The sequence below is a fragment of the Salvelinus namaycush genome, chromosome 26 (genome assembly GCF_016432855.1).
Source record: "Salvelinus namaycush isolate Seneca chromosome 26, SaNama_1.0, whole genome shotgun sequence".
NCBI lineage: Eukaryota > Metazoa > Chordata > Actinopteri > Salmoniformes > Salmonidae > Salvelinus > Salvelinus namaycush.
Genome location: NC_052332.1, coordinates 18,383,203 through 18,410,593, shown reverse-complemented (window position 1 = coordinate 18,410,593; position 27,391 = coordinate 18,383,203). Strand labels below are relative to the sequence as shown.

Below are 27,391 nucleotides of genomic sequence, written 5' to 3'. Positions count from 1 at the left end.
CAGATTTTATGACGTGAAATGAACAATCTTCTTCTGTTTGTATTTGCCAAGCAGGTGAGGAAAAAAGGAAATCAGATGTGGTGACATCATCATTTCAGTACAACCCACACCACAACTATGAGAACAAAAAAAATTAAAACAAATACTACAATACACACGAAGACAGGTCGCAAATGAAAATTATTCATATCCAATTTCTGCTTTTATTTTCCCATTGTACCATTACAGTATGGATGTCTCACTGTGGCTGTTATTTCTTCTGGTTTAGATCAAACATGGCATATCTATCCAATTTCACCAGGCCTGAAAAATATATATTTTAAGTGTGTGCAGTATACAAAAAGAAACAAAGCCTCTCCCAGGAAATACAGCAGTTGGGCCAATAAAGTCTACTATTATATAAAAGGTATCAAGTTTATTTTTGAAAAAGGCATGCTTTGCTATATTATCAACCCCTACAGTTTACTCAAATCCTTTACTTCCATTGGAGAACAACTGATAGAAATCAGGAACTCTTCAGAGGTGTTCATAAAGCACTATTAATAGACACAATATCCAGCGTTTGGTTTAGTGTTTCAGTGCAAAGAGGGTACCCAATTAATGACTTAAACCTTTTTCAAATATCCACTGTCCTTTGTCACTGCTATGTGAATATCACCTGCCCCGTACTGACATAGGTCAAGTGTTCTATTTCTCTGTCCACTTTGGCCTTGGCTTCTTCCTTTCTAACAATCAGAAGGTATGACTGTGTTTGTCCCTTTCACCAGGCGGGGGATAAGGTTTGTATGTTCACCACTGTCACTGTCAAACACGGACAACACACACACACAGAACACAGACGGCAATTGGAGAAAGCGAGACGTAAATCAAGAGAGACGGAGGATGGATGGACAGAGGGCCTAGCGCTGAGAGCGGCGATGTACCCTTTTGGCCTCTGCCCGGTTGGCGTGCTCGTCCTGGGCATAGTGAGAAGGAGTGTCCGTCAGGTACACCTCCACGTCGTCAGGCACTTCTTCTAGAAAATTAGAGGGGACGAGGCCGCGGTGGCCATTGATTTCACCCTGCAGAGAGAGGAGAGGAGGGGGCAGTGGGGATGAGAACCATGGCTAGACCCACTGAACTCTGGCGGTCAGGGAAAGAGCCCTCTCCTGGACATAATATGTGTATGAACCAGGTTCATTCAATGGCATTTCTTTGAAAAATGAATAACTGAAACATCCCAGACTTTAACAACCTGTGAATGGCCCTGTGTAATAAAACAAGTTAGTCACATCATGGAACCAAGAAAAGAGGCATACTCACATAGTAGAACCCGTCTTCATCAATCTCTCCAAATACAGAGATGATGTCACCAGCACAGAAGGTCAGCTCAGCCTATCAAGAAACAGAAACGTCATTAACACCCTTACGATGTCTGTCTATCTGGTTACATGTGCAGTGTCAGTATGTTTGTCTGTGTGTTTTGTGTGTTTGTATGGCAATACCTCCACGTCCACATTGGGGGAGCTCTCTCTGGGGTCATAGTCGTAGAGGGCCACCATCCTCCTGGTGGCCTGGTGCTGGCGGAAGCCTCGTCTGTCCTGCCCTGTGAGAGGAAACAAGAGGACACTCCAGGAGGTGATATAGTGACAGATGTGTGTAGAGTCATAGTGACTCACCTCATAGGGTGAGTTCGTAAATTCCTATCTACTCCGAGAGTGAAATGCTCGGAATTTACAAACAACCCAGAGCACACTCTGACACACCGGAGGCAATTTACGAACACACCCCTAGAAAAATAATAAATGGGTACAGTCAAAATGGTTGCCAGTCCATCTATTATGGAATCATTGACTTGAATGAGGATATCTGTTCTACTCATTCTAGTTCTGTGGTTACCTATTCCTACTTTATCCACTGGTGTGTTGAGCGGGAGGAAGCCCTGCTTGATGAGCTGGTCCATGGTCTCCTCGTCCTCAGCCCTGATCTCTGACACCATGTTGCAGGGCAAGAGCCCCATCCTGCCTCCCCTGATCTCCCCTCGGTAGAAACCATCTGTGTCCTTATCACCATATACCTGTAACAGACAGACAGAGAGAGAGAGAAGAAAAGAGTGAGAAAGCGCAACAAAAGAGACGAGAGAGGGAAAGAAAATAATATTTTCAATGCTGTTTTATGTTTTACCTCAATGTTTTCAAACACAAGCACAATATCTCAAAACATATGGCCTAGCCCTGTGTGTGACACCCACCCTAATGATCTGGCCCTCTTTGAAGGGCAGTTCCTCATCTGCTGCGTCCGGGTTGGGAGACATGGACAGGGGGTCGTAGTCAAACAGAGCCACAAAGATCCGGAAGGATTCCTCTGGTTCCGACTCATCGTAGTTAGGAGGGGAGCGGCGTTCCCGGTCCCTGTATCCCTCTTAAACACGGGAGAGAGAGAGAGAAGAACACATCCACCTGCATCTCATGGGGTCACAGTCTATGGCTTTATGTTATTCTGACATTAAATTACATTAATCATAGATTCATATAGCATGAGAAACACAAATCTATATTTTGACTGAGTTTGGCAACTCAGTAACACCAGTGAGTAGTAGTGAAGCAAGTTACGCATGCTATTGTGCATGGAGTGAATAAGGGGAAGAGGCATATACAGACAGGTGTGTTGTTTACAAGTGTTTGACAAGTGAGAGAGCCAAACCATTTAGGTGACCATGCAGTACTACATAATGGATTGAGCTTGCTTCGTAAAACCAACACTTCATTTTGTAGCATGCTAGCAGAATTCTGTGGTCAATCCATCAATTGGTCCCATTATCAGCACAAAAGTATATCATGTTATGTACATCCATCTGACACCACATATGAGCTTATGACGTTATCAGGCATTACATACTTTACAGTTACACATGGATGGAGATTGGATAGCAAGCCGGTTGTGATGGGTTACAAGAGCATGGTGGACACCATAGACAAAAACACAATGACACACAGCAACACACACACAGAAAAGAGCACATAGACCACAAGACTCTGAGTTAAGCATGCATACTATTGAACCCTGAGGTAGTGATCTGACTATTGTATTAGGCTCCTCTAAAGTACGCTGGGCCTACAGTTTGTCCAAAGACAACTCGCTCTCTGTCCTTCAGTTGACCCCTTGCTTAGAAACGATAAAATAAGACCAGGCCATCAGCAAAGTAAACATATGAAATCCCAAACAAACAAATGAGTTTGTCTCTATGTAAGATGTAAAAATGTATTTTCACTATAACTTTCTGCAACAGTCATTGAGTTTGCTCAGCAAGGACAGCATTGCTATATAATTGTGTCTTCAGCAACCATGACTCCTCCCACCCAGTCATGCATAGTAACCCCAGTAAAGGTGTGGTGGGGGTGGTTAGATTGAGAGGGAGAGGGGTTTAGCAGGCATCTGATGGAGTTCAGTGCAAGGGAGGGAGGGGAGAAGCATTCTCTGAGCAGCAGTCATTCCAATCCGTAACATTGGGTGGCCAACATGGGCCCAGTGTGGCTCAGTGAGCCGCCATTTTGGTGCAGTGCAGTGGATCATGCTAGGCGTTCTGAGGCATGTTAAGCCACTCGTTGATGTCACTACTGTTCTCTCCACTAGCACTGGTGGATTTTGGCAGTGCTTTGGCGGAGGAGCGAGGGAGAAACCACTGCACGTACCATTATAGGAAGGCTTGGAGCCCGTGGGGTGTCGGCGGGACGACCATGTCCTGTGCCGTGCTACACTGCCATAGTAAACATCCTCCGTGACGGATGAGAGGTTCCCATCACTGTTACTCTCTGTGGTTATCTCTACAGGAAACACCAATCAGATGGTGGTGGTTAAAGCGCGGAGGTCACTCATTGGTTGGTTCATTCTAAGGTCTCTTCCCGTCATAACCTTGATAATCCTAACATATCACTGGCCATAAACAGAGACATCAAAAGCAGTTTTTTATAATTGGAATATTAATTGAAATGTGATAAATGTGTCTGTGTCCACTGTCACCCTAGCAGCCACGGAACTTTCTAGTAGCTGATAATACTGTGCTGATTGATCTCTATAAGTAAGCTGTCAGTACTGGGAAGGCCTGAACATGGTTCAAAGACACAGAGGTGATCTGTAGAAACCGAGGAGCTCATGGAGGATTAAAACAGGAAGCAGAATATCTACTAGAGCACAGAGAACATCAAAGCACAAAAAGACTACAATACCCAGAGTCCTCTCTGTGTTTATGTAACCCTACTGACCAATGGAGGGCACCATGAGAGGGCGTCTCTGGGGCTGTGGACCGTCTCGGGGCATTCTTCTCCCCGTCTCCCGATCCAGCCGACCCCCGGAGAGGGTGTTCCCAATCTTAAAAAGATCCCACAAAAACAGTGTTAATATTCCCACAACTAGCAAAGATGACTTTCATGCATGTCATTGCTCCAAACAAAGGAGAATGTGAAGGTCAATCAATCAAACAAGCTAGAGTAAAGTGTCCTACTGTAGACACATGGCTCGACACGTGCCATATCATCCAACAGTAATAAAGGGGTTTGCATGCTTGCTTGTTTCCATTGTACGAGTGGTAATCAGAACCAAACTCAATTTAAAAATTTAACATTTCAATGTTGAGCGTTGAGGAGCTTTGTTATTCCTACCTTGAGTGCATTGTGGGAGTTGCGTCGTCGTCCCTCCTCCAGCTGCATCTCAGAGTAGAGCTCCTCCTCATCCTCCTCCATGATGTCAGAAAGGTCAGAGCCCCGGCTGCTGTCACTGTGGTACTCCTCACTGTGGCTGTAGTGGGCCTGACACACACATACGCAAACACACACGCAAACACATATACACACACACACACACACACACACACACACGCACACACACACACACACGCACACACAAAAGATGTGAAATCGAATCAAAGTTTATTTGTCACGTGCGAGGAATAGAACAGGTGTAGACCTTACAGTGAAATGCTTACTTACAGGCTCTAACCAATGGTGCGGGAAAAAAAGGTATGTGTGTGTGTGTGTAGGTAAGTAAAGAAATAAAACAACAGTAAAAAGACATTTGAAAAAAAGAGTAGCAAGACTATATACAGACACCTGTTAGTCAGGCTTATTGAGGTAGTATGTACATGTAGGTATCGTTAAAGTGACTATGCATATATGATGAACAGAGAGTAGCAGAAGCGTAAAAAGAGGAGTTGGCGGGTGGTGGGACACAATGCAGATAGCCCGGTTAGCCAATGTGCGGGAGCACTGGTTGGTCGGGCCAATTTAGGTAGTATGTACATGAATGTATAGTTAAAGTGACTATGCATATAAGAAATCATACCAAGATATACAGCATCTGCACAAAACTACGGAGATGCGAGTATGTTCGATACTTTTTATTCTGTGTCTTACCGGCCTGCCCAGCTCGGACCCTCTGAGAAACTCATCCACTGAGGCCCCCTGTCTCCTGCGGCTTCGACCTTTCCCTTCCTCATCCTCCTCCTCCTCGTCTGAGTTCTGTTGGTGGAAGGCCTGACACTGCTCATTGTAGATGACTCTCCTCTCCATCTAACCCAACCAATAGGCAGATATGTGTAATTTAATTCAACAGAAAAATGATCAGACTAGAGCTCTAACCAGGGTATCATTGATTGATTTTATGTATGAATGACTCACTCTGCCACTCTCTGCAGCCACCCTCTGTGCTGCCTTGCGGGCGATGGCTTTGGCCATTTGGTCTGGGATGGGGGTGCCCCTGGGCTGGGGCAGGATCCTCTGGGGGGAGGGCGAGCGCAGGTTAGCAGAGGGGGGCGCCTCCAGGGTGTGTCCGTGCATGGGGGTAGGAGGAGGCTGGCCGGAGGGGGAGCAGGTAGGGTCCCAGGGCTGGCTGGGGATTCCCCCATGGTGGGCCACCTGCTCTTTCGGTTCCAGGTCTCTGGCACTAACTGGTCTCTGGTGGAGCTGGGGGGGGGGATGAGGCAGCAGGGGTAGGCGGTGCTGGGGCATTGGGTGAGGTGGGTGAGGCTGGAGGTGCAGTGGCTGTGGAGGACCACCAGGGTGAGGGGGGTGAGGCTGTTGGTGAGTCTGGGGCTGGGAGACAGGATGAGGTTGCAGGGGTTGGAGGTGTGGCTGGGGTTGAGGGTGAGGAGGGTGGTTAGGGAGGGGTTGTGTGTGAGGCAGGGGTGAGAGAGGCTGGGGGTGAGGCATGGGTAGTTGGGGGTGGGGGAGGTGAGGTGACTGGAGGTGGGGTGGGGGGGCATGGGGGTGAGGTGGAGGGGGCCCTGCGTGTAGGTGCGGAGGGGGCAGGGGGGCATTGTGAGGAAGAGGCACCAGTAGGTTGTTTGGAATGGGGGCGACTTGGGAGTCCTGGGACTCTCCCTGTGCTGACAACGTCCTGACGATGACCTCCCTGGCCTCCAGACACTGGATCCTGTTCAGCTCCACTGTTACATAGTCAGCCAGGGGGTATAACACCTCCGCTATCTGACAGGAAGCACAACACACATAACTCGGGTTGGAGACCGTTGACATTGAATTAATTGTTGCATTCCTTTCAACTGCTTTACCCTCTATTGCTCTTAAATTCAGAGCAAAATCCACTACTATAGACACAGTTTAACTAACACAGACCCTGTGCATGACTACAAAGGGAGGATGTCAATATTTATGTTCACCAGCAGAGGGAGGGAGAGTGCTTTCTAGGGTTTTCACAGGCCCTTGTATCCTGAACAAAAATATAAACACAACATGCAACTATTTCAAAGATTTTACTGAGTTAAAGTTCATATGAGGAAATCAGTCAATTTAAATAAATTCATTAGGCCCTAATTTATGGATTTCACATGACTGGGAAGGGGTGCAGCATGGGTGGGCCTTGGAGGGCTTTAGGCCCACCCAATTGGAAGCCAGGCCCAGCCAATCAGAATGAGGTTTTCCCCAGAAAAGTTTTTTTTTACAAACAGAAATACTCCTCAGAACCACCACCCCACCCACCCCTCAAATGATCCTGCAGGTGAAGAAGCCGGATATGGAGGTCCTGGGCTGGCGTGGTTACACGTTTGGTTGTACTGCCAAATTCTCAAAAACGACGTTGGAGGCAGCATATGGTAGACAAATTAACATTCAATTCTCTGGCAACACACACTCCTTCAAAACTTGAGACATCTGTGGCATTGCGTTGTGTGACAAAACTGCTCATGTCCTTTTCAGTGTCCCCAGCACAAGGGGCACCTGTGTAATGATCATACTATTTAATCAGCTTCTTGATATGCCACACCTGTCAGGTGGATGGATTATCTTGGCAAAGGAGAAATGCTCACGAACAGGGATGTAAACAAATTTGTGCAGAACATTTTTGAAAAATATGCATTTTGTGCGTATGGAAAATGTCAGCTCATGAAACATGGAACCAAAACTTTACATGTTACGTTTATATGTTCCTTCAGAAAGTATTCACACATCTTGACTTTTTCCACATTCCACAATTTTACCATCTACTCCAATGTCAAAATGGAAGAAAATTCAAACTTTTTTTTAAAGACTAAAGGAAAATAATATAATACAGTATATCTTCATTAGATAAGTATTCAACCCCCTGAGTCAATACATGTTAGAATTATCTTTTGCAGCGATTACAGCTGTGAGTCTTTTGGGGTAAGTCTATAAGAGCTTTGCACACCTGGATGGTACAATTTTTGCCCATTATTCTTTTTTAAACTCTTCAAGCTCTGTCAAGTTGGTTGTTGATTACTAGACAGCCATTTTCAAGTAACCAACAATGCAGTTTTAATAAAAATAACTGTTAAGTAAAAAAATTGATTAGTAAAAATAGAAAATAAAAGTAACAATAGCGAGGCTATATTCAGGGGGTACCGGTACAGAGTCAATGTGCGGGGCACCGGTTAGTCGAGCTAATTGAGGTAATATGCACATGTAGGTAGAGTTAAAGTGACTATGCATAGATAATAAACAAAGACTAGCAGCAGCGTAAAAGAGGGGTCTGGGTAGCCCTTTGATTAGCTGTTCAGGAGTCTTATGGTTTGGGGGTAAAAGCTGTTAAGAAGCCTTTTGGACCTAGACGTGGCGCTCCGGTACCACTTGCTGTGCGGTAGCAGAGAGAACAGTCTATGACTAGGGTGGCTGGAGTCTTTGACAATTTTTAGGGCCTTCCTCTGACACCGCCTGGTATAGAAGTCCTGGATGGCAGGAAGCTTGGCCCCAGTGATGTACTGGGCCGTACGCACTACCCTCTGTAGAGCCTTGCGGTTGGAGGCGGAGCAATTGCCATACCAGGCAGTGATGCAACCAGTCAGGATGCTCTCGATTGTGCAGCTGTAGAACCTTTTGAGGATCTGAGGACTCATGCCAAATCCTTTCAGTCTCCTGAGGGGGAATAGGTTTTGTTGTGCCCTCTTCACAACCGTCTTAGTGTGTTTGGACCATTATAGTTTGTTGGTGATGTGGACACCAAGGAACTTGAAGCTCTCAACCTGCTCCACTATAGTCTAGATCTATTACTGAATAATGTGGCAATTAATTGAGGAGACTAAACTGCTGGGTGTAACCCTTGATAGCAAGCTGTCATTGTCAAAACATAAAGATTCAATGGGAAGAAGTCAATCCATGATAAGACGTTGCTCTGCTTTCTTGACATCTAAATCAACCAGGCAGGTTGTCTCCCCTGGACTACTGCCCAGTTGTGTGGTCATGTGCAGCAAATAAGAACATTGGAGAATTGCTGTTGGTCGAGAACAGAGCAGAATGTCATGCACATAGATGTGTACATGGAGGGTGAATGTCAGTGGTATGCATATTAATCTCTCCCGGCTCAAAGTTGAGGAGAGATTGACTGCATCACTATTGGTCTTTGTGCGAAGTGTTGGTGCGAGGTGTTAAAGGTACTGAACTGTCTGTTGAAGCAGTTGGCCCACAGTTTGGATACTCAAGAGTACCACACAAGACATGCAACCAGAGGTCCCTCACAGTCCCCCGGTCCAGAACAGAGCCTGGGAAACGGACAGTATTAAATAGAGCCTTGACTACATGGAACTCTGTCACCCCAGGTAACTCAAGCTGGCAATAAAAACAGATAAAATAACACCCACATTTTTGTATATACTGAACAAAAATATAAATGCAACAATTTCAAAGATGTTACTGAGTTACAGTTACAATAAGGAAATCAGTCAATTTAAATCAATTTGTTAGGCACTAATCTATGAACTTCACGACTGCTGGGCAGGGGCGCTGCCATGGGTTGCCATAGGCCCATCCACTTGGGAGCCAGGCCCAGCCAATCAGAATACGTTTTTTTATTACAGAAATAACTAGTCCTCTGTTTCATCAGCTGTCCGGGTGGCTGGTCTTAGATGATCCTGCAGGTGAAGAAGCTGGATGTGGAGGTCCCAGGCGGGCGTGGTTACAGTTGGTCTGCGGTTGTGCGGCCGGTTGGACGTACTGCCAAATTCTGTGCTTAGCACTATTACGTTTATTTTTACCCTAATAAAACTCACTTGTCCTTGCCGATGATGAGCATATCCATAACATGATACAGCCACCACCATGCTTGAAAATATGAAGAGTGATACTCAGTGATGTGTTGGATTTGCCCCAAACATAATACTTTATATTTAGGACAAAAAGTGTATTTCTTTGCCGCATATTTTGCAGTATTACTTTAGTGCCTAATTACAAACAGGATGCATGTTTTGGAATATCTTTATTCTGTACAGGTTTCTTTTTTTTCATTCTGTCATTTACATTAGTATTGTGGAGTAACTACAATGTTGTTAATCCATACTCAGGTTTTTCCTGTCACAGCCATTAAACTTTGTAACTGATTTAAAGACATCATTCACCTCATGGTGAAATCATTGAGCGGTTTCCTTCCTCGCCGGCAACTGAGTTAGGATGGATGCCTGTATATTTGTAGTGACTGGGTGTATTGCTATACCATTCAAAGCGTAAATATTAACTTCACCATGCTCAAAGAGCTATTCAGTGTCTGCTTTTTTTTATTTACCCATCTACCAATAGGTGCCCTTCTTTGTGTGGCATTGGAAATCTTCCCTGGTCTTTGTGGTTGATTCTGTGCTTGAAATTCACTACTCAACTGAGGGACTTTACAGATAATTGTATGTGTGGGGTACAGAGATGAGGTAGTCATTCAGAAATCATGTTAAACACTATTATTGCACATAGAGTCCATTCAACTTATTATGTGACTTGTTAAGCACATTTGTACTCATTACCTTATTTAGTTTTGCCATAACAAAACGGTTTGAATGCTTATTGACTCAAGACATTTCAGCTTTTCATTTTTAATTACATTTGTAAACATTTCTTAAAACATAATTCCACTTTGACATTGTGGGGTTTTGTGTGTAGATCAGTGGCACAACAACAATGACACGATTACACACATACGTCACGTACTCTGCCACTGTTGTTCACTCACTCTCACATAGTGCATACTTTCTCCCTCACTTCTTTGTCACTTAGGGTATTCCCTTACTCACCTGTCATTTGGCGCACAGTTACTGACTCACTCTCTGTCCCTTAGTGCACATACTCACCCACTCCCTCACTCACCCTCTGACATTTAATGCACACTCCCTCACTCACCCTCTGACCTTCAGTGCACACTCTCTCAACCACCCACTCTCTCACTCACCCTCTGTCCTTTAGTGCAGACTGCATATCCGATGACGCTGGCTCCATTGGAGGTTCCGGTGGGTGAGAGGACAGGGGGCTTCCAGCGCACCTGCAGGACCCCTGGGGCCTGGCCACACTGCACCTGCACCTCCTGAGGGGGTAATGGGGGGCCTGGAGGGGGGATGAAATATTAGATACTGTCTCGACAGGTTTTACACACACAAACAGGGAGGGAGTGGGGGTGAGTGTAGCATTCATAAGACACCAAGTGCTGTTAACTTGTTTAATCCCATCTATTTTTGTTGTGAACTACATGATTGTGACATGTCTATGATACACAAAGCAGTTCCCTTTCCCAATGTTGGTTGTATACACCAATTAAATCATAATTTAAATGTCATGCAATATCTGGTCAAATTTGAGTGGATTGTTTTGAGAGTGAATCCCAAATTCATGAAACGTCTTATCTGGTTAACATCAAACTCTTTGTAATGACACTCAAACAAATAAAAGTGCATTTCTCGATAAAGTATTTATAAGCTAAGCTTTTTGGAATATAAGTGTATTTATTGATATAGCATTTATAAGCTAAGCTATTTGGAATGTTTTATGTGCAGCATTGCCCTGTTGCTTGCCATGTATTGCATGATGCAAATATTGAAAGTAGAAGGCACAAAGGGAGGCCCAAGGCCACCTGAAAGCACGACTGTGTGTGTTAGTGTGTATGCATGTGTGCATGTTTGTGTGTGTGGGCGTGTGTGTGTGGATGGGTCTGTGTGGCCGACCGTCTATATAGTCTGTCTGTGTGTCTGTCAATGTTTGTGTCTGTGTGTGTCTTATGTGTGAGAGGCGTCAGTGTGAGTTGAATGAGTACAGCCTGTTCTCTCCTGGTTCACTGGGTACACCATGCAGGACGTCACAGTGATGTCACAGCTCAGGCAGAGGGAAATGCACACGGATACTGATGTAGTCATCTCAGTTAAGGATCGAGTGGGAGGGAGTTACTTCGGCAGCTTTAGGGTTGTGTCCCAAATGGCACCATATTCCCTGTATAGTCTACTACTTTTGACCAGGGCTCTGGTTAAAACTAGTGTACTATATAGGGAATAGTTGGCTATTTGGGACGTACCCTTAATTTAAAATGTATATTAGCATCAAGCCAATGGCAGGGAAAAGCTGAGAAAGTTACTCATAATCGTTTCTTAGGTTTTAAAGTGCTGTTAGCTTCTTTTCATTCAATGTGTCAGTTACCCATGCCAATCAAAAACTACTTCCTACTTTTCCCATAAACAAACTGGTCTTCCTTCTGACCTGATCTGGAATATGGTCCAGGACCTGGACAAAACATAACAGACATACATGGCACGGGGTAAAGACATGAGTTATCTATCTATCTTAATGGTCTATATCTAAAGTCCAATGGACTTTCATCCAACCTTTCCATAACACATTATAGATGACAGAAAAACAATGTATTGGACAAAATAACATATAACATATGTTGGCCAAAGAACCAGTTAGACTTAAGACGAACCCAGCCTCACCAGCAGCTTGTGTGCAGAACTCCACAGCAGTCTCCTTCTTCTCCCTCTGCTCCATGAGCAGTTGCCATGGCACCTGGTGTGGCCGGGCCACCACCCTCACCTTGTACACCGTCATGGCCTTGAGGTTGACGAAGCGCAGCCTGTACCTCCCCGGCCGCACCACCGCATGCTCCGCCCCATCCAGGAACACCGTGTGCCCATAGTTACTGTTGCTGGGCAACCAGGAGAGCTCGGCCGAGTCGCGCAGGATGTCGTCCACACGCAGGCCGTACGGCGCCACCACCACGTTGGCTCCCACCATCAGGGTGCAGCGTAGCTCGTCCGACAGTCCCCTGTCTGTCACACTCTGCACGGACACGCGGTGCGTATACGTGTCCAGATCCAGCTTCTCCAACAAAGACTTGGTCCTGCCCCCGTAGGGCACGCTGGCACGCACCTCGCCATCCACCAGCACGTTGTAGCAGCTGATGTTTCCCCAGCCCATGGTCACCATGGGGGGCTCCCAGGCCACAATGACGCTACGGGCCAACTGCTTGATTAGGGTGATCCTCCGGGGGTAAGGCACAATGTCATCAGACAGATCCTCAGGGTCCAGGGGGCCTGTGCCGTTGCTGCAGGGGCCCAGTGGGTTGGTGGAGCCCAGTAGCCCATCCTGAGGGGGCCCTCCATCGGCCCCCATTAGGCCCAGGGAGGTATTGTCCAGAGAGCCCAGGTCCTCCCCTGTGTCCCCTGGCTGGATGGATGGTTTCTCCTTGTCTTGGACAAACTCCACAAAGTTGGAGGGGACCAGTCCTCGCTGGCCATCCAGCAGCTCCCCTGGAGCACACAAAGACAGAGACAGCAAGAGATGCTTACTTTATAATCAACAAAATACAAACCCTATGTCTTCAAATTCCTCTATTAATCTCATCCCAAAACATACAGTATATTCCAAATAATTAAATGAAAAAGTACCTTTAGAATGTATAGAGGAATGTCTAATATATTTATATGGCAATGAGGTATGTAAAGACACGATCAAAAGAGTTAAGCAGAATATGGATATTTCAATTGTCAGCAACATGTAATATCACTCAGGATTAGCTGGCTGTGAAGATTTTATTGAGTGATTATTCAGACAGACACAGTAACACCTTCCAGGAACCCTGTTCTGTTCTGTTCTGACACACAGCAGCCTGAAGGTAAAGACACCAGTCTCGCACGGCTGTCTCAGGGGGAATCTATGGAACGCTCAAGCCTTTAATGATGCCTGCTGCAAATGTACCATCAGCTAAAAATAGACCATCTCATTAGTGAAAAAAGAGAAAGAAAAATAATGACTAGAGCCCTTGTGATTCAATGCAAGTGTTATCTGTGAGTGTGAGTACTACTGGTGTGGAAAGAGAGACTCTGTGGTGCCCGTCCCCAAGGTTGGGACAGTTCTCTTGAATCAAACAGAGAAGGTAGGGATATGATGTCATCAATTACTCCAGGAAGTACAGGGGGTGAAAAAAACAATTCCTGCACAATGGAGAGGGTGCGTATGAAACCGCACCCAGTTCACTATAGTGACCACCAAACTCTTTCTCTCATCAGTACTGTACTTGCTTTTCGAAGACAGCCTAACTGTCCTCTCCCTCTCTATCTCGTAATTCCAGTCAGTACATTCATGAGGCTGGGAGGCCCTAGATGGCTCTCCATCTGCAGGGGAATATGTATGTGATTAATCAGAGCCCTGTTGCCGGCTTAGCCTTCTAGCTACGGGGATCAGGCTGCATCTTGACAACAGCTTGGTCTGAGCCCCAGTATCCCTGTGGTAAATACAAACATCATCCATTTCCAAGCAGCCAGCCAGGCAGGAGCTAGGCTAACACTAGGCAATCTCACCCACCACCAACAATGGCAGCTAGTGATGACTCACCAGAGCTGCTGAAGCAGGCTGAAATCTGGGCCAGGGATGCTAGGAGGATTAGCATAGCCATGGATGGAAAAGCCTTCATAATGCTAATGAGATTGCATATGTTGCTACTGATGCTAGTGGTGAAGTGTGTAGTAACCCTGGATTCCCTCTCACCTTCGTAGAAGCCGTCGTCATCCATCGTGCCGTACACATACAGGTACTTCCCAGCCACCAGGGGGAGCTCTGCCTCTGGGTGCTCATTAGGTCCATCATAAGGGTTGTAACTACACAACAAGAGAGAGGAGGGTTCAACATACAGTACCAGTCAAAAGTTTGGGCAAACCTACTCATTCTAGAGTTTTTCTTCATTTTACTATTTTCTACATTGTACAATAATAGTGAAGACATCAAAACTATGAAATAACACATATGGAATCATGTATTAACCAAAAAAGTGTCAAGCAAATTAAAACATGTTATATTTGAGATTCTTCACAGTAGCCACCCTTTGCCTTGATGACAGCTTTGCACACTTGGCATTCTCTCAACCAGCGTCATGATGTAGTCACCTAGAATTCATTTAAATTAACAGGTGTGCCTCGTTAAAAGTTAATTTGTGGAATTTATTTCCTTTTTAATTCGTTTGAGCCAATCAGTTGTGTTGTGACAAGGTAGGTGTGGTATACAGAAAATATCACTATTTGGTAAAAGACCAAGTCCATATTATGGCAAGAACAGCTCAAATAAGCAAAGAGAAACAACAGTCATGAGTTGAAGACATGAAGCTCAGTCAATGCGGAAATTTCAGAACTTTGAAAGTTTCTTCAAGTGCAGTCACAAAAACCATCAAGCGCTATAATGAAACTGGCTCTCATGAGGACTGCCACAGGAAAGGAAGACCCAGAGTTATCTCTGCTGCAGAGGATACGCTAACTGCACCTCATATTGTAGCCCAAATAAATGCTTTACATAGTTCAAGTAACAAACACATTTCAACATCAACTGTTCAGAGGAAACTGCTTGAATCAAGCCTTTATGGTGGAATTGCTGCAAAAAAAACACTACTAAAGTACACCAATTATAAGAAGAGACTTGCTTGGGCCAAGAAACATGAGCAATGGACATTAGACCGGTGAAAAGCTGTCCGAGATGAGTCCAAATTTGAGATATTTAGTTCCAACTGCCTTGTCTTTGTGAGACGCAGAGTAGGTGAACGGATGAACTCTGCATGTGTGGTTCCCACCGTGAAGCATGGAAGAGGAGGTGTGATGGTGTGGGGGTGCTTTGCTGGTGACATTGGCAGTGATTTATTTAGAATTCAAGGAACACTTAACCATCATGGCTACCACAGTATTCTGCAGTGATACTCCATTTCATCTGTTTTTTGCTTACTGGGAGTATCATTTGTTTTTCAATAGGACAATGACCCAACACACCTTCAGGGCTGTGTAAGGGCTATTTGACCAAGAAGGAGTGTGATGGAGTGCTGCATCAGATGACCTGGCCTTCACAATCACCCGACCTCAACCCAATTGAGATGGATCGGGATGAGTTGGACCGCAGAGTGAAGGAAAAGCAGCCAACAGGTGCTCAACACATGTGGGAACTCCTTCAAGACTGTTGGAAAAGCATTCCAGGTGAAGCTGGTTGAGAGAATGCCAAGAGTGTGCAAAGCTGTCATCAAGGCAAAAGGTGGCTACTTTGAAGAATCTAAAATCTAAAACATATTTTGATTTGTTTAACACTTTTTTGGATACTACATGATTTCATATGTGTTATTTCATAGTTTTGATGTCTTCACTATTATTCTACAATGTAGAAAATAGTACATATAAAGAAAAACCCTTCAATGAGTAGGTGTGTCCAAACTTTTGACTGGTACTGTAGATGTACTCCTGACTACAAAATATACTACAAGATGTTTATGGAGAGAATAGTGCTTCTGATGTGCATGTGGAGGTACTATGTGATCTAGCACTGGTCCAGAGTGTTATGTGTGGATTTCTGGCGCTGCTCGGTGTCAGCAAGCTATACGTGATTCAGCTTTCCCAGGTGTTGTGTGACAGACACACTGGTCTCACCTGTAGCGGGCGGTGCATAGACGGACTGCGCCAGTGTAGCGAGGCTTGGACCTGGGTGCACGACGGATCTCATCCTCCATCTTGGGAAACACACGGGCAGGGAAGCAATCACAGAGTTGCATCTAAATACCATAACTCTGATCCATTGAGGCAAAACCAATTCAAACACAATGGCTTTGCTTATGATCATAGCCACTCATAATCATGTCTGCAGTGGAATGACTGATCTGACACAGAAAACTTCCCAGCACTCTTATACTGTCTAGTTCTACTGTCTGACAATTGCCACAGGAGACTCATGTTGCTGTCTGGTGGTAAACCAATTGGTTTAACAGCTATTGCTCAGCTGATGGCTATCAAGTGCAAGTATACAGCTCGTCCATGAATAGCCCATCTCTTGAGCAATAGCACCCTCATGCTTTAGCAATGGGACTTTGTCTCTGTATGAGAAGAGAGCAGGACCCACCTCTGAGGGAGTCGCCCGCCGCGGGCTGCTGGGGCAGCTCGTTGTCACGGCAGAGGGATTGACAGACAGCAGCTCCGGCCTGTCTCTGTCTCCGATCTGCAGTGGGCGGAGGAACTTGGATATCAGCCGAGTGTTTGCCGAGCTCTCATCGCCTGGGAAACATCGATTTCCACACCAAATAAAGAGCATCTGTCATTCCTTCTGCTCTCATTCATGGCACAGCTATTGATTTCCTGTTCAGGGGAGTACACAGCAAACACTCTTTATGGCCAGGACCTGGCTCTGCTCTCTGCCTGACACATCTGCAAGGCATTTCTCTGATGCTTAACACTCTCTACTCTCTGAAGACATAACTGACACGGAACGGGACTCTACCATCACAGAGTTCTAGCAGCCACACCCCTACACAAAGCCATGCCTAGGTAATTTCCTATCTTAGACAAAAATATTAAATTTGAATTCTTGGTGGTTGGATTTGGTACATCATGCTACCAGATTACAACCGTACAGTAGCATTCTCACTGCAGTAAAGCGAGAGAAGAGGATATCTAGAGCAGTATCTCAGAGGCTTCTAATCTACAGTATCTGCATCGATGATTCTGCTGTGTGTTCAACTGGCAGGTTACAGTATGTGGGGTTAGAAAACTAACGTGTTGGTTCTCATTAGCAGAAGTAACATACAGTATCAGCCCGCTGATCAATGAGCTGTGGCATTGATCATGAATAAAGCAGCATGTCTTCCATTTCCAGTGATCCAGACTGGCCTTGAAGCCTGTTCTGCTGAGATGGACTGAAGAGAAAAGCGGGGCCTTACTGTGACTCACACCAGCCCGTTTAGTTGCCAACTTTCCCTCGCTTTCTCCCACTCTCCCAACCTCACCCCACAGGGTTCTGGCAAAGGTCATTGTTGTGACAACTAGATTAAACGACTGTCTCGTTCAATTTTTTATTAATTAATTACCCAGGCATAATGACTGACTGAGAGCCTCCTTGTCTGGAGCACAAACATGGGTGTTTCAGAACTGTCTTTTGGTCTTGATTGATGAGATACACTGTTTGAATCAAATGCCAGACATGATGTATATACTTTAATTCTCTAGTGATAAGCACTTTTCTGCTTCATATCTATGTCGTCTGACACCACAATGTTTTCACAGTGGGCAGGGTTGGGAGTTGGGAGTGCTCACCTTTCCCTGCCTGGGCTGCCAGTCCGTTGAGGATTTGGGAGAGTTTATTTTCCGGGTGAAAGGGAACGTCGTGTTTGGAGAAAGGCTCAGTGCTGAGGATGTCTACAGTATCCGCCTCCAAACGGAAATCCTCCAGGTCCTTGGACAGCTGAACAAACTGTTCAGTCTGTGACCTGCATTTCAGCTCCAGGTCGCGAACCTTGACCTTCCATAGACAGGGATGTGTGAGAGATAGACACAAACGGTCAATGGGAGGAGGGTTTCTGTGTTCCTATGTAGCAAATCTTTAGAACAGGATACACTAAATTGCAAGGCAATGCATGTTTTATGTTAATAACATGTTAGTAATATACCACTACATGGATATGAGTTAAACTAATCATTGGCTTAAATCCTTTACTGGTGCTGCAGATCGCAAGCTGAACCAATTATGGCACGGGATCCCAAAAGAGCCATTTCTAGCTTAGAACAGCTCATTCATATCAAAAACACTGCCTGCCGAGTAATCAAATGATCTGGAAGTAGAGGCTGTGCAACGCTGATACACTTTGATAACAAAGCCAAGCAGTGTGACGAGTTAAGAGGCTTATAAAAGTATGTACTTTAAAGACATTATCTAAGCAGCTCCGAGATTACATTTAGAGCCTTGAGTTATTAACAACCGTTGGGTTTTCTCTGAAAGCTACAAGACTGAAACACCATGGCCTGCACAGTAAGAGATAAGGCAAGCCAGGGTCCTAGTCACGAGGAAAGTTGGTTTCACCCAGCGATAAAACTAGAGAGTCAGAACACTTCAGAGTCAGAACACTCAGCTGCAAGATGGGCTGAGATACAGAAACTGAGGATGAATAAACAGCCATCGGGGAGCCACTACTTTGGTCTGATTGGTTTAAAAAGGAAACAAGGACATCAAATATGCTTGGATCTTACAGGACATCTGGTATTCGTCCCAAATGCCACCATATTCCCTATACAGTGCCTTGCAAAAGTATTCACCCCCCTTGTCATTTTTCCTATTTTGTTGCATTACAACCTGTCATTTAAATTGATTTTTATTTGGAGTTCATGTAATGGACATACACAAAATTGTGAAATGAAAAAAATTACCTATTTCAAAAAATTCTAAAAAACAAACAACTGAAAAGTGGTGCCTGCATATGTATTCACCCCCTTTGCTATGAAGTCCCTAAATAAGATCTGGTGCAACCAATTACCTTCATAAGTCACATAATTAGTTAAATAAAGTCCACCTGTGTGCAATCTAAGTGTCACATGATCTGTCACATGATCTCAGTGTATATACACCTGTTTTAAAAGGCCCCAGAGTCTGCAACACCACTAAGCAAGGGGCACTACCAAGCAAGCGGCACCATGAAGAACAAGGAGCTCTGCAAACAGGTCATGGACAAAGTTGTGGAGAAGTAAAGATCAGCGTTGGGTTAAAAAAAAATATCCGAAACTTTGAACATCCCATGGAGCACCACTAAATCCATTGTTAAAAAGTGGAAAGAATATGGCACCACAACAAACCTGCCAAGAGAGGGCCGCCCACCAAAACTCATGGACCAGGCAAGGAGGGCATTAATCAGAGAGGCAACAAAGATAACAAAGATAACACCGAAGGAGCTGCAAAGCTCCACAGCTGAGATTGGAGTATGTCTATAGGTACACTTTAAGCCACACACTCCATTGCTTACTTCTTATGGCTGCAATCCCGGTAACGGGATGATATGACAACAGCCAGTGAAAGTGCAGGGCGCCAAATTCAAAACAACAGAAATCTCATAATTAAAATTCCTCAGACATACATGTTTCTTATACCATTTTAAAGGTAATCTTGTTGTTAATCCCACCAAAGTGTCCGATTTCAAATATGCTTTTCAGCGAAAGCACTACAAACGATTATGTTAGGTCACACCAAACCACAATAAGCACAGACATTTTTCCAGCGAAAGATAGCAGTCACAAAAAGCAGAAATAGAGATAAAATGAATCACTAACCTTTGATGATCTTCATCAGATGACACTGATAGGACTTCATGTTACACAATACATGCATGTTTTGTTTGATAAAGTTCATATTTATATAAAGAAATCTGAATTTACATTGGCGCGTTACATTCACTAGTTCCAAAAACATCAAGTGATAGTGCATAGCCACATCGTTTCAACAGAAATACTCATCATAAATGTAGATGATAATATAAGTTATACACATGGAATTATAGATATACCTCTCCTTAATGCAATCGATGTGTCAGATTTTTTTTTTTAAATACAGAAAAAGCAAACCATGCAATAATCTGAGACGGAGCTCAGAACAAGAGTCAAATTAGCCGCCATGTTGGAGTCAACAGAAACCAGAAATTACATGATAAATATTCCCTTACCTTTGATGGTCTTCATCAGAATGCACTCCCAGGAATCCCAGGTCCACAATAAATGCTTGATTTGTTCGATAATGTCCGTTATTTATGTCCAATTAGCTACTTTGGTTAGCGCGTTTGGTAAACAATTCCAAAGTCACAAAGCGCGTTCACTAAAACGTGACGGAATGTCCAAAAGTTCCGTAAACAGTCAGTAGAAACATGTCAAACGATGTATTGAATCAATCTTTAGAATGTTGTTCAAATAAATCTTGAATAACGTTCCAACCGGAGAATTACATTGACTTCAGATGAGCGATGGAGCGGAGGACCTCCTCATGTTAACGCGCATGGTGAAAAAATGGTCACCTCATGGCAGTAGTGACTCATTCCTGTCTCCTTCGGCCCCCCTTCACAGTAGAGTCATCAGACAAAGTTCTATTGACTGTTGACATCTAGTGGAAGCCGTAGGAAGTGAAAACTCATCCATATCTCGCTGTAATTTCAATGGGAGCTTGGTTGAAAATCTACCAGCCTCAGAAAAAATCCAAACAGGAAGTGGAACTTCTCAGGTTTTTGCCTGCCATATGAGTTCTGTTATACTCACAGACATAATTCAAACAGTTTTAGAAACTTCAGAGTGTTTTCTATCCAATACTAATAATAATATGCATATATTAGCAACTATGACTGAGGAGCAGGCCGTTTACTCTGGGCACCTCTGTGCACCTTTCATCCAAGCTACTCAATACTGCCCCTGCAGCCATAAGAAGTTAAAGAAAAAAACAAGCAAACACGTTTGGTGTTCGCCAAAAGGCATGTGGGAGACTCCCCAAACATATGGAAGAAGGTACTCTGGTTAGATGAGACTAAAATGTAGCTTTTTGGCCATCAAGGAAAACGCTATGTCTGGCGCGAACCCAACACCTCTCATCACCCCGAGAACACCATCCCCATAGTGAAGCATGGTGGTGGCAGCATCATGCTGTTGGGATGTTTTTCATCGGCAGGGACTAGGAAACTGGTCAGAATTGAAGGAATGATGGATGTTGCTAAATACAGGGAAATTCTTGAGGGAAACCTGTTTCAGTCTTCCAGAGATTTGTGACTGGGACAGAGGTTCACCTTCCAGCAATGACCCTAAGCATACTGCTAAAGCAACACTCGAATGGTTTAAGGGGAAACATTTAAATGGCTTGGCCTAGTCAAAGCCCAGACCTCAATCCAATTGAGAATCTGTGGTATGACTTAAATATTGCTGTACATCAGCGGCACCCATCCAACTTGAAGGAGCTGGAGCAGTTTTGCCTTAAAGAATGGGCAAAAATCCCAGTGGCTAGATAGAGACATACCCCAAGCGAATTGCAGCTGTAATTGCTACAAAAGGTGGCTCTACAAAGTATTGACTTTGGGGGGGTGAATAGTTATGCACGCTCAAGTTTTCAATTTTTTTGTCTTATTTCTTGTTTGTTTCACCCCCAAAAACATCTTGCATCTTCAAAGTGGTAGGCATGTTGTGTAAATCAAATGATACAACACCCCCAAAAAATCCATTTTAATTCCAGGTTGTAAGGCAACAAAATACTGTAGGAATAATGCCAAGGGGGGTGAATACTTTTGCAAGCCACTGTATAGTGGACTAATATACAGTGCACTAATTTTGACATGATGCAGCCACCACTATGCTTGAAAATATGAAGAGTGGTACTCAATAATGTGCTGTATTGGATTTGCTCCGAGCATAACACTTTGTATTTAGAACAAAACCTTAATTGCTTTGCCACATTTTTTACAGTATTACTTTAGTGCCTTGTTGCAATCAGGATGCATGTTTTGGAATATTTTTATTATGTACATAATGACTTAAATGTAAATGTAAATGTACAGGCTTCCTTCTTTTCACTCTGTCAATTAGGTTAGTATTATGGTCGTGCACTATAGTAGTGCACTATATAGGGCAGGGGTAATTAACTCTTATCCTACGAGGTCCGGAGCCTGCTGGTTTTCTGTTCTACCTGATAATTAATTGCCACCACCTGGTGTCCCAGGTCTAAATCAGTCCCTGATTAGAGTGGAACAATTAAAAAATGCAGTGGAACTGGCTTGGAGGTCCAGAGTTGAGTTTGAGGGATATAGGGAATATGGTGTGATTGGGACACAACCTTAGACTGGAGTACAGAGGATCCAGGGCAAAAGAGGATCTATAGTGTGATGCAGTACCAGCACTGGGCTCTGTTCATCTGAAATACTTCAATTGAATACAATATTAGTACGTTTGATTGCCTAATTACCATACCTTTCATAACATATGCACTAATGTGAATTAGAGCCTAAGTGATTCACTGAGACTATTTAAAGGTTATAGGACGAATGTGACCATGGAGATGATGAACATTTGGGATTGTAGATGTTTCAGGGTAGGAAACATAAATACCTGCATTCTGTCCAAATGGTTCTGTTCAGACACAAAAGAAACACATAGAAACACACAATGACATTGAACAAAGATGAAAGAAAACAAACACCCAAATCAAACTGTTACACCGTATGAGATCAATGCATACGTAATACAGTAATCCATGCAAAATCATGTAAATAAATGAGAAAAGAGAACCATTACAAAACAAGTAAGAACGAGTCCCCCATGGGGAATATCAAGTAACTTACAATAAATATAAAAAATTAAATAAAAAACACCCAAAATCATACCCAAGACAGTGATGAGAACCAGAAATTATGGAAAGGAATAATACTCATGTCCCTAGATAATCTTAGTGTCATCTCCTCTCTAGGTTAACTCGTTTTAACGCAGTAACTGAGCATGCTATTGGAGTTCTTTGTGAACAGTGCCAGTCCTCCTAATGCATCTCCTCTACACTGTAGATATTTCATCATCTGGATAGTTGGGCTCTGAATTTTTTCTGTAAAATAGGTTTCTCCAGGAGCCATTAGTGCCATGGCTGGTATGAGAGCTTCTGAGCTGAGCCTGAGCAACGGTGATGTTGAGCGGTCTCACTGAGTCGTAAAGGAGAGAGTTATGAGCAGGTTTTGCTGACCCAACTCTCTGTAAAAGTGTTCTATTCTCATTACAGCTAAAATCACCACTCAACGAAAGCCTCAAAAAGGTATATATACTGAACAAAAATATGAACGCAACATGCAACAATTTCAAAGATTTTAGTGATTTACAGTTCATAAAGGAAATCAGTCAATTGAAATAAATTCATTAGGCCCTAATCTATGGCTTTCACATGACTGGGCATGGGTGGAGCCATGGGTGGGCCTAGGACAGCATAGGCCCACCAGCTTGGAAGCCAGACCCACCCACTGGGGAGCCAGGTCCAGTCAATCAGAATGAGTCCCCCCTCCAGAAGATCCCACAGATGAAGAAGCTGGATGTGGAAGTCCTGGGCTGGCGTGGTTACACGTGGTCTGTGGCTGTGAGGCCGGTTGGACACACTACCAAATTCTCTAACACAATGTTGGAAGCAGCTTATGGTAGAGAAATGAACGTTCAATGGCAACAGCTCTGGTGGACATTCATGCAGTCAGAATGCCAATTGCAAGCTCCCTCAAAACGTAAGACATCTGTGGCATTGTGTTGTGCAACAACATTTAAAATTTTAAAGCGGCCTCTTATTGTCCCCAGCACAAGGTGCACCTGTGTAATGATCATGCCGTTTAATCAGCTTCTTGATATACCGCACCTGTCAGGTGGATGGATTATCTTTGCCAATGGAAACATGCTCACTAAGAGCGATATCAACAAATTTGTGCACAACATTTTTGAGAAATTAGCTTTTTGTGCATGTGGAAAATGTCTGGTACAATTCACATGTTGCGTTTACATTTTAGTTGTTCAGTGTAAATACAGTATGGAGTATGACCTGGGATGAACCAGGCTTACCTCAAAACTAGCTTTTCATGAAAGGCAATATGGATTTGGTGGAATTCAAACAACACAATGGAGGTATTTTTCATATGCATCAATGTATCTTGCATACACAAACAAAACCACATATCAGTCAATTGACAGACATTTTGAAAACAGCCACCGAAGCCATCCTCATTTTGCCCATCGGACCTCCATGTCCACTTACCTCTAACAGGTGGACCGCTCCCTCATGCTCTTTCTCAGCTTTAACTTGAGCCTGAAGAATACACAGAAACACAGTGATATACTACTGTAGGACCTGCAGGTGACACAGTGAGCACTGCACAGTATCTCTCTGTCAGTGTTACATCAAACATACAAGTGGCATAGCTCTTGGTACACTGCAGACATACAGGTAACTGCCAAAGTAATGGAGACAGTATATTGAAAGTAGGTGTTTCCACACAGGTGTGGTTCCTGAGTTAATAAAGCAATTAACATCCTATCATGCTTAGGGTCATGTATAAAAATGCTGGGTAGGCCATTGCATTATTTTGGCTATTATTTTGGCTACTATGGCTATGCCCCCATAGGATGAGAACTCCCCCATTCCCCGGGGCACCAGCGGTCACTGAGTGGTTTAATGAGCATGAATACGATGTAAACCATATGCCATGGCCGTCTCAGTCACCAGATTGCAACCCAATTGAGAGGGTTGATTCTGTAGTGAATCGGAGACAGTGTTTTCCACCACCATCAACAAAACACCAAATTATGTAATTTCTCGTGGAAGAATGGTGTCACATTCCTCCAATAGAGTTCCAGACACGTGTAGAATCTATGCCAAGATGCATTGAAGCTGTTCTGACTTGTGGTGGCGAAAGGCCCTATTAAGACACTTTATGTTGGTGTTTCAATTATTTTGGTAGTTACCTGTAGAATAGACAGTCTGGGTTGAACAACAACTGATGTCAGCTCTGCACAGCATGAGGAGGAGAAGGCAGTTAATGCCTCACAGCTGAGGGCTATCTGAGGACCGGGGGAGACTGGGTGAGAACAGATGGGGCGCGATGAGTTCCAACAGAAAAACCTGAAACTGAGGTGCATCAGAATAGCCTCATGAAATCAATCTGTTTCATCCAGATTGGCTTTGATATCGATAAGGACAAATTGCTGTTCTACTCCAATGAGATAATATCTGTGCAATTGCTAATTGAATGAAATCACAGCACAATAAATTAGGTTAAGGAGTAAACAGAAAAAGGAAGGACAAGGACTCAAACGAGCACGCTGAGGCAGATGCATACAAACACATGGATTGAAGCACAGATAGTCACGGATAGACGTGCAGACACAGAAGCTGACACACATTCTCTCTGCGTCTCTCTAAAGTGAAGTGCTCGGTTTAGGCTCAGGGGAGTCTGATCTGTGCTGTGTTTGCCGTTTGCGCTAATTGCCTGTCATGGCTCCTCTCTGAACAGAACACATACACACAGGAATACACACAGCTCTCTAGAGGCTCAGATTATTGCTGCCCATAGAGACAGACAATCACAGGAGACCACTGATTATATGACCCCTTTTACTTTCTCATCAGTCTCACCAGGACTAATGGTCGAATTTTTTACGTTTTTTTCATGGAGCATGAGTTAGTGTTTAGGGGGGATCATTTCATGATAGTTGCACAATACTTGTCTCTCATAATCAAATCAAAGTTTATTTGACACGTGCGCCGAATACAACAGGTGTAGACCTTACAGTGAACTGCTTACTTACAGGCTCTAACCAATAGTGCAAAAAAGGAATTAGGTGAACAATAGGTAAGTAAAGAAATAAAACAACAGTAAAAAGACAGTTGAAAATAACAGTAGTGAGGCTATATACAGACAAAGGGTTAGTCATGCTGATTGAGGTAGTATGTGCATGTAGATATGGTTAAAGTGACATATATGATGAATATGCATATATGACGAACAGAGTAGCAGTAGTGTAAAAGAGGGGTTGGCGGGTGGTGGGTGGCGGGACACAATGCAGATAGCCTGGTTAGCCAATGTGCGGGAGCACTGGTTGGTCGGGCCAATTGAGGTAGTATGTACATGAATGTATCGTTAAAGCTACTATGCATATACGATAAACGGAGAGAAGAAGCAGCGAAAATAGGGGTTTGGAGGGCACACAATGCAAATAGTCCGGGTAGCCATTTGATTACCTGTTCAGGAGTCTTATGGCTTGGGGGTAAAAACTGTTGAGAAGCCTATTTGTCCTAGACTTGGCACTCCGGTACCGCTGCCAAGCGGTAGTAGAGAGAACAGTCTATGACTGGGGTGGCTGGGGTCTTTGACAATTTTTAGGGCCTTCCTCTGACACCGCCTGGTGTAGAGGTCCTGGATGGCAGGCATCTGAGCCCCAGTGATGTACTGGGCCGTACGCACTTCCCTCTGTAGTGCCTTGCGGTCGGACGCCGAGCAATTGCCGTACCAGGCAGTGATGCAACCGGTAAGGATGCTCTCGATGTTGCAGCTGTAGAACCTTTTGAGGATCTCAGGACCCATGCCAAAACTTTTTAGTTTCCTGAGGGGGAATAGGCATTGTCGTGCCCGCTTCACGACTGTCTTGGTGTGTTTGGACCATTCTAGTTTGTTGTTGATGTGGACACCAAGGAACTTGAAGCTCTCAACCTGCTCCACTACAGCCCCGTCGATGAAAATGGGGTCATGCTCGGTCCTCCTTTTCCTGTAGTCCACAATCATCTCCTTAGTCTTGGTTACGTTGAGGGATAGGTTGTTATTCTGGCACCACCCGGCCAGGTTTCTGACATCCTCCCTATAGGCTGTCACACTGTTACCATGATAACAGTGTGAGGTAACTATTATATTTTTTATTTAAAAATTGCACTGCTGGTTAGGGCCTGTAAGCAAGCATTTCACTGTAAGGTATACACTTGTTGTATTTGGCGCACGTGACAAATAAATGTTGATTTGTCTTGTGACCACTGTGGTCATACTGTGGTCATGGTGGTTAGAGTCTAGGGAGGAGGCGAGGTAGGGTATTATGGGCTTACCCTCTGCAGAAGGTGAATCTCCTGCTGCTTGGTGGTGAGGACAGCCAGGGCCTGCTCATGCTCCTCTTCCAACTGCTGCCTCCTCTCTGCAGCCTCTCGCATATGCTGTGGAGAACAGGCCACAACACAGTCAATACATGGTCATATGCTCGGGAGACCACAAACATATCACAACATGTTCAATACGTGGTTACATACTGGGGAGACCAGGTCACAACACAGTAAGTTCATGGTCATAGTGAGGTAACTATGCCTTTAAAATCTCCAAATGGATCATAGAATGGTCACACAACAGTCCAAACACA

General features: G+C 44.2%; 1 protein-coding gene across 1 annotated transcript; it reads right to left on the bottom strand.

Moving 5' to 3' along the window:
- Positions 1–203: 203 nt before the first annotated feature.
- On the bottom strand, positions 204–27,191 carry LOC120020973 (RIMS-binding protein 2-like). Its single transcript, XM_038964645.1, has 17 exons — positions 27,087–27,191; positions 24,252–24,302; positions 17,786–17,990; positions 16,599–16,750; positions 16,133–16,212; positions 14,226–14,335; positions 12,173–12,988; positions 10,648–10,799; positions 5,652–6,458; positions 5,388–5,543; positions 4,638–4,784; positions 4,242–4,347; positions 2,231–2,400; positions 1,879–2,056; positions 1,485–1,585; positions 1,303–1,374; positions 204–1,061 (listed from the first exon to the last, which is right to left on the bottom strand). The coding sequence occupies exons 1-17, from the start codon at positions 27,186–27,188 to the stop codon at positions 900–902; spliced, it is 3,567 nt and encodes a 1,188-aa protein (XP_038820573.1). The 5' UTR covers positions 27,189–27,191; the 3' UTR covers positions 204–899.
- Between the last annotated feature and the right edge of the window lie 200 nt (positions 27,192–27,391).

Coding starts and splice junctions, on each gene's coding strand:
- LOC120020973 (XM_038964645.1), bottom strand. CDS start 27,188: ATGCGAGAGGCTGCAGAGAGGAGGCAGCAGTTGGAAGAGGAGCATGAG. Junction 24,303..27,086: donor AGATTCACCTTCTGCAGAGG/GTAAGCCCATAA, acceptor TGTATTCTTCAG/GCTCAAGTTAAAGCTGAGAA. Junction 1,375..1,484: donor CCCCCAATGTGGACGTGGAG/GTATTGCCATAC, acceptor GTTTCTTGATAG/GCTGAGCTGACCTTCTGTGC.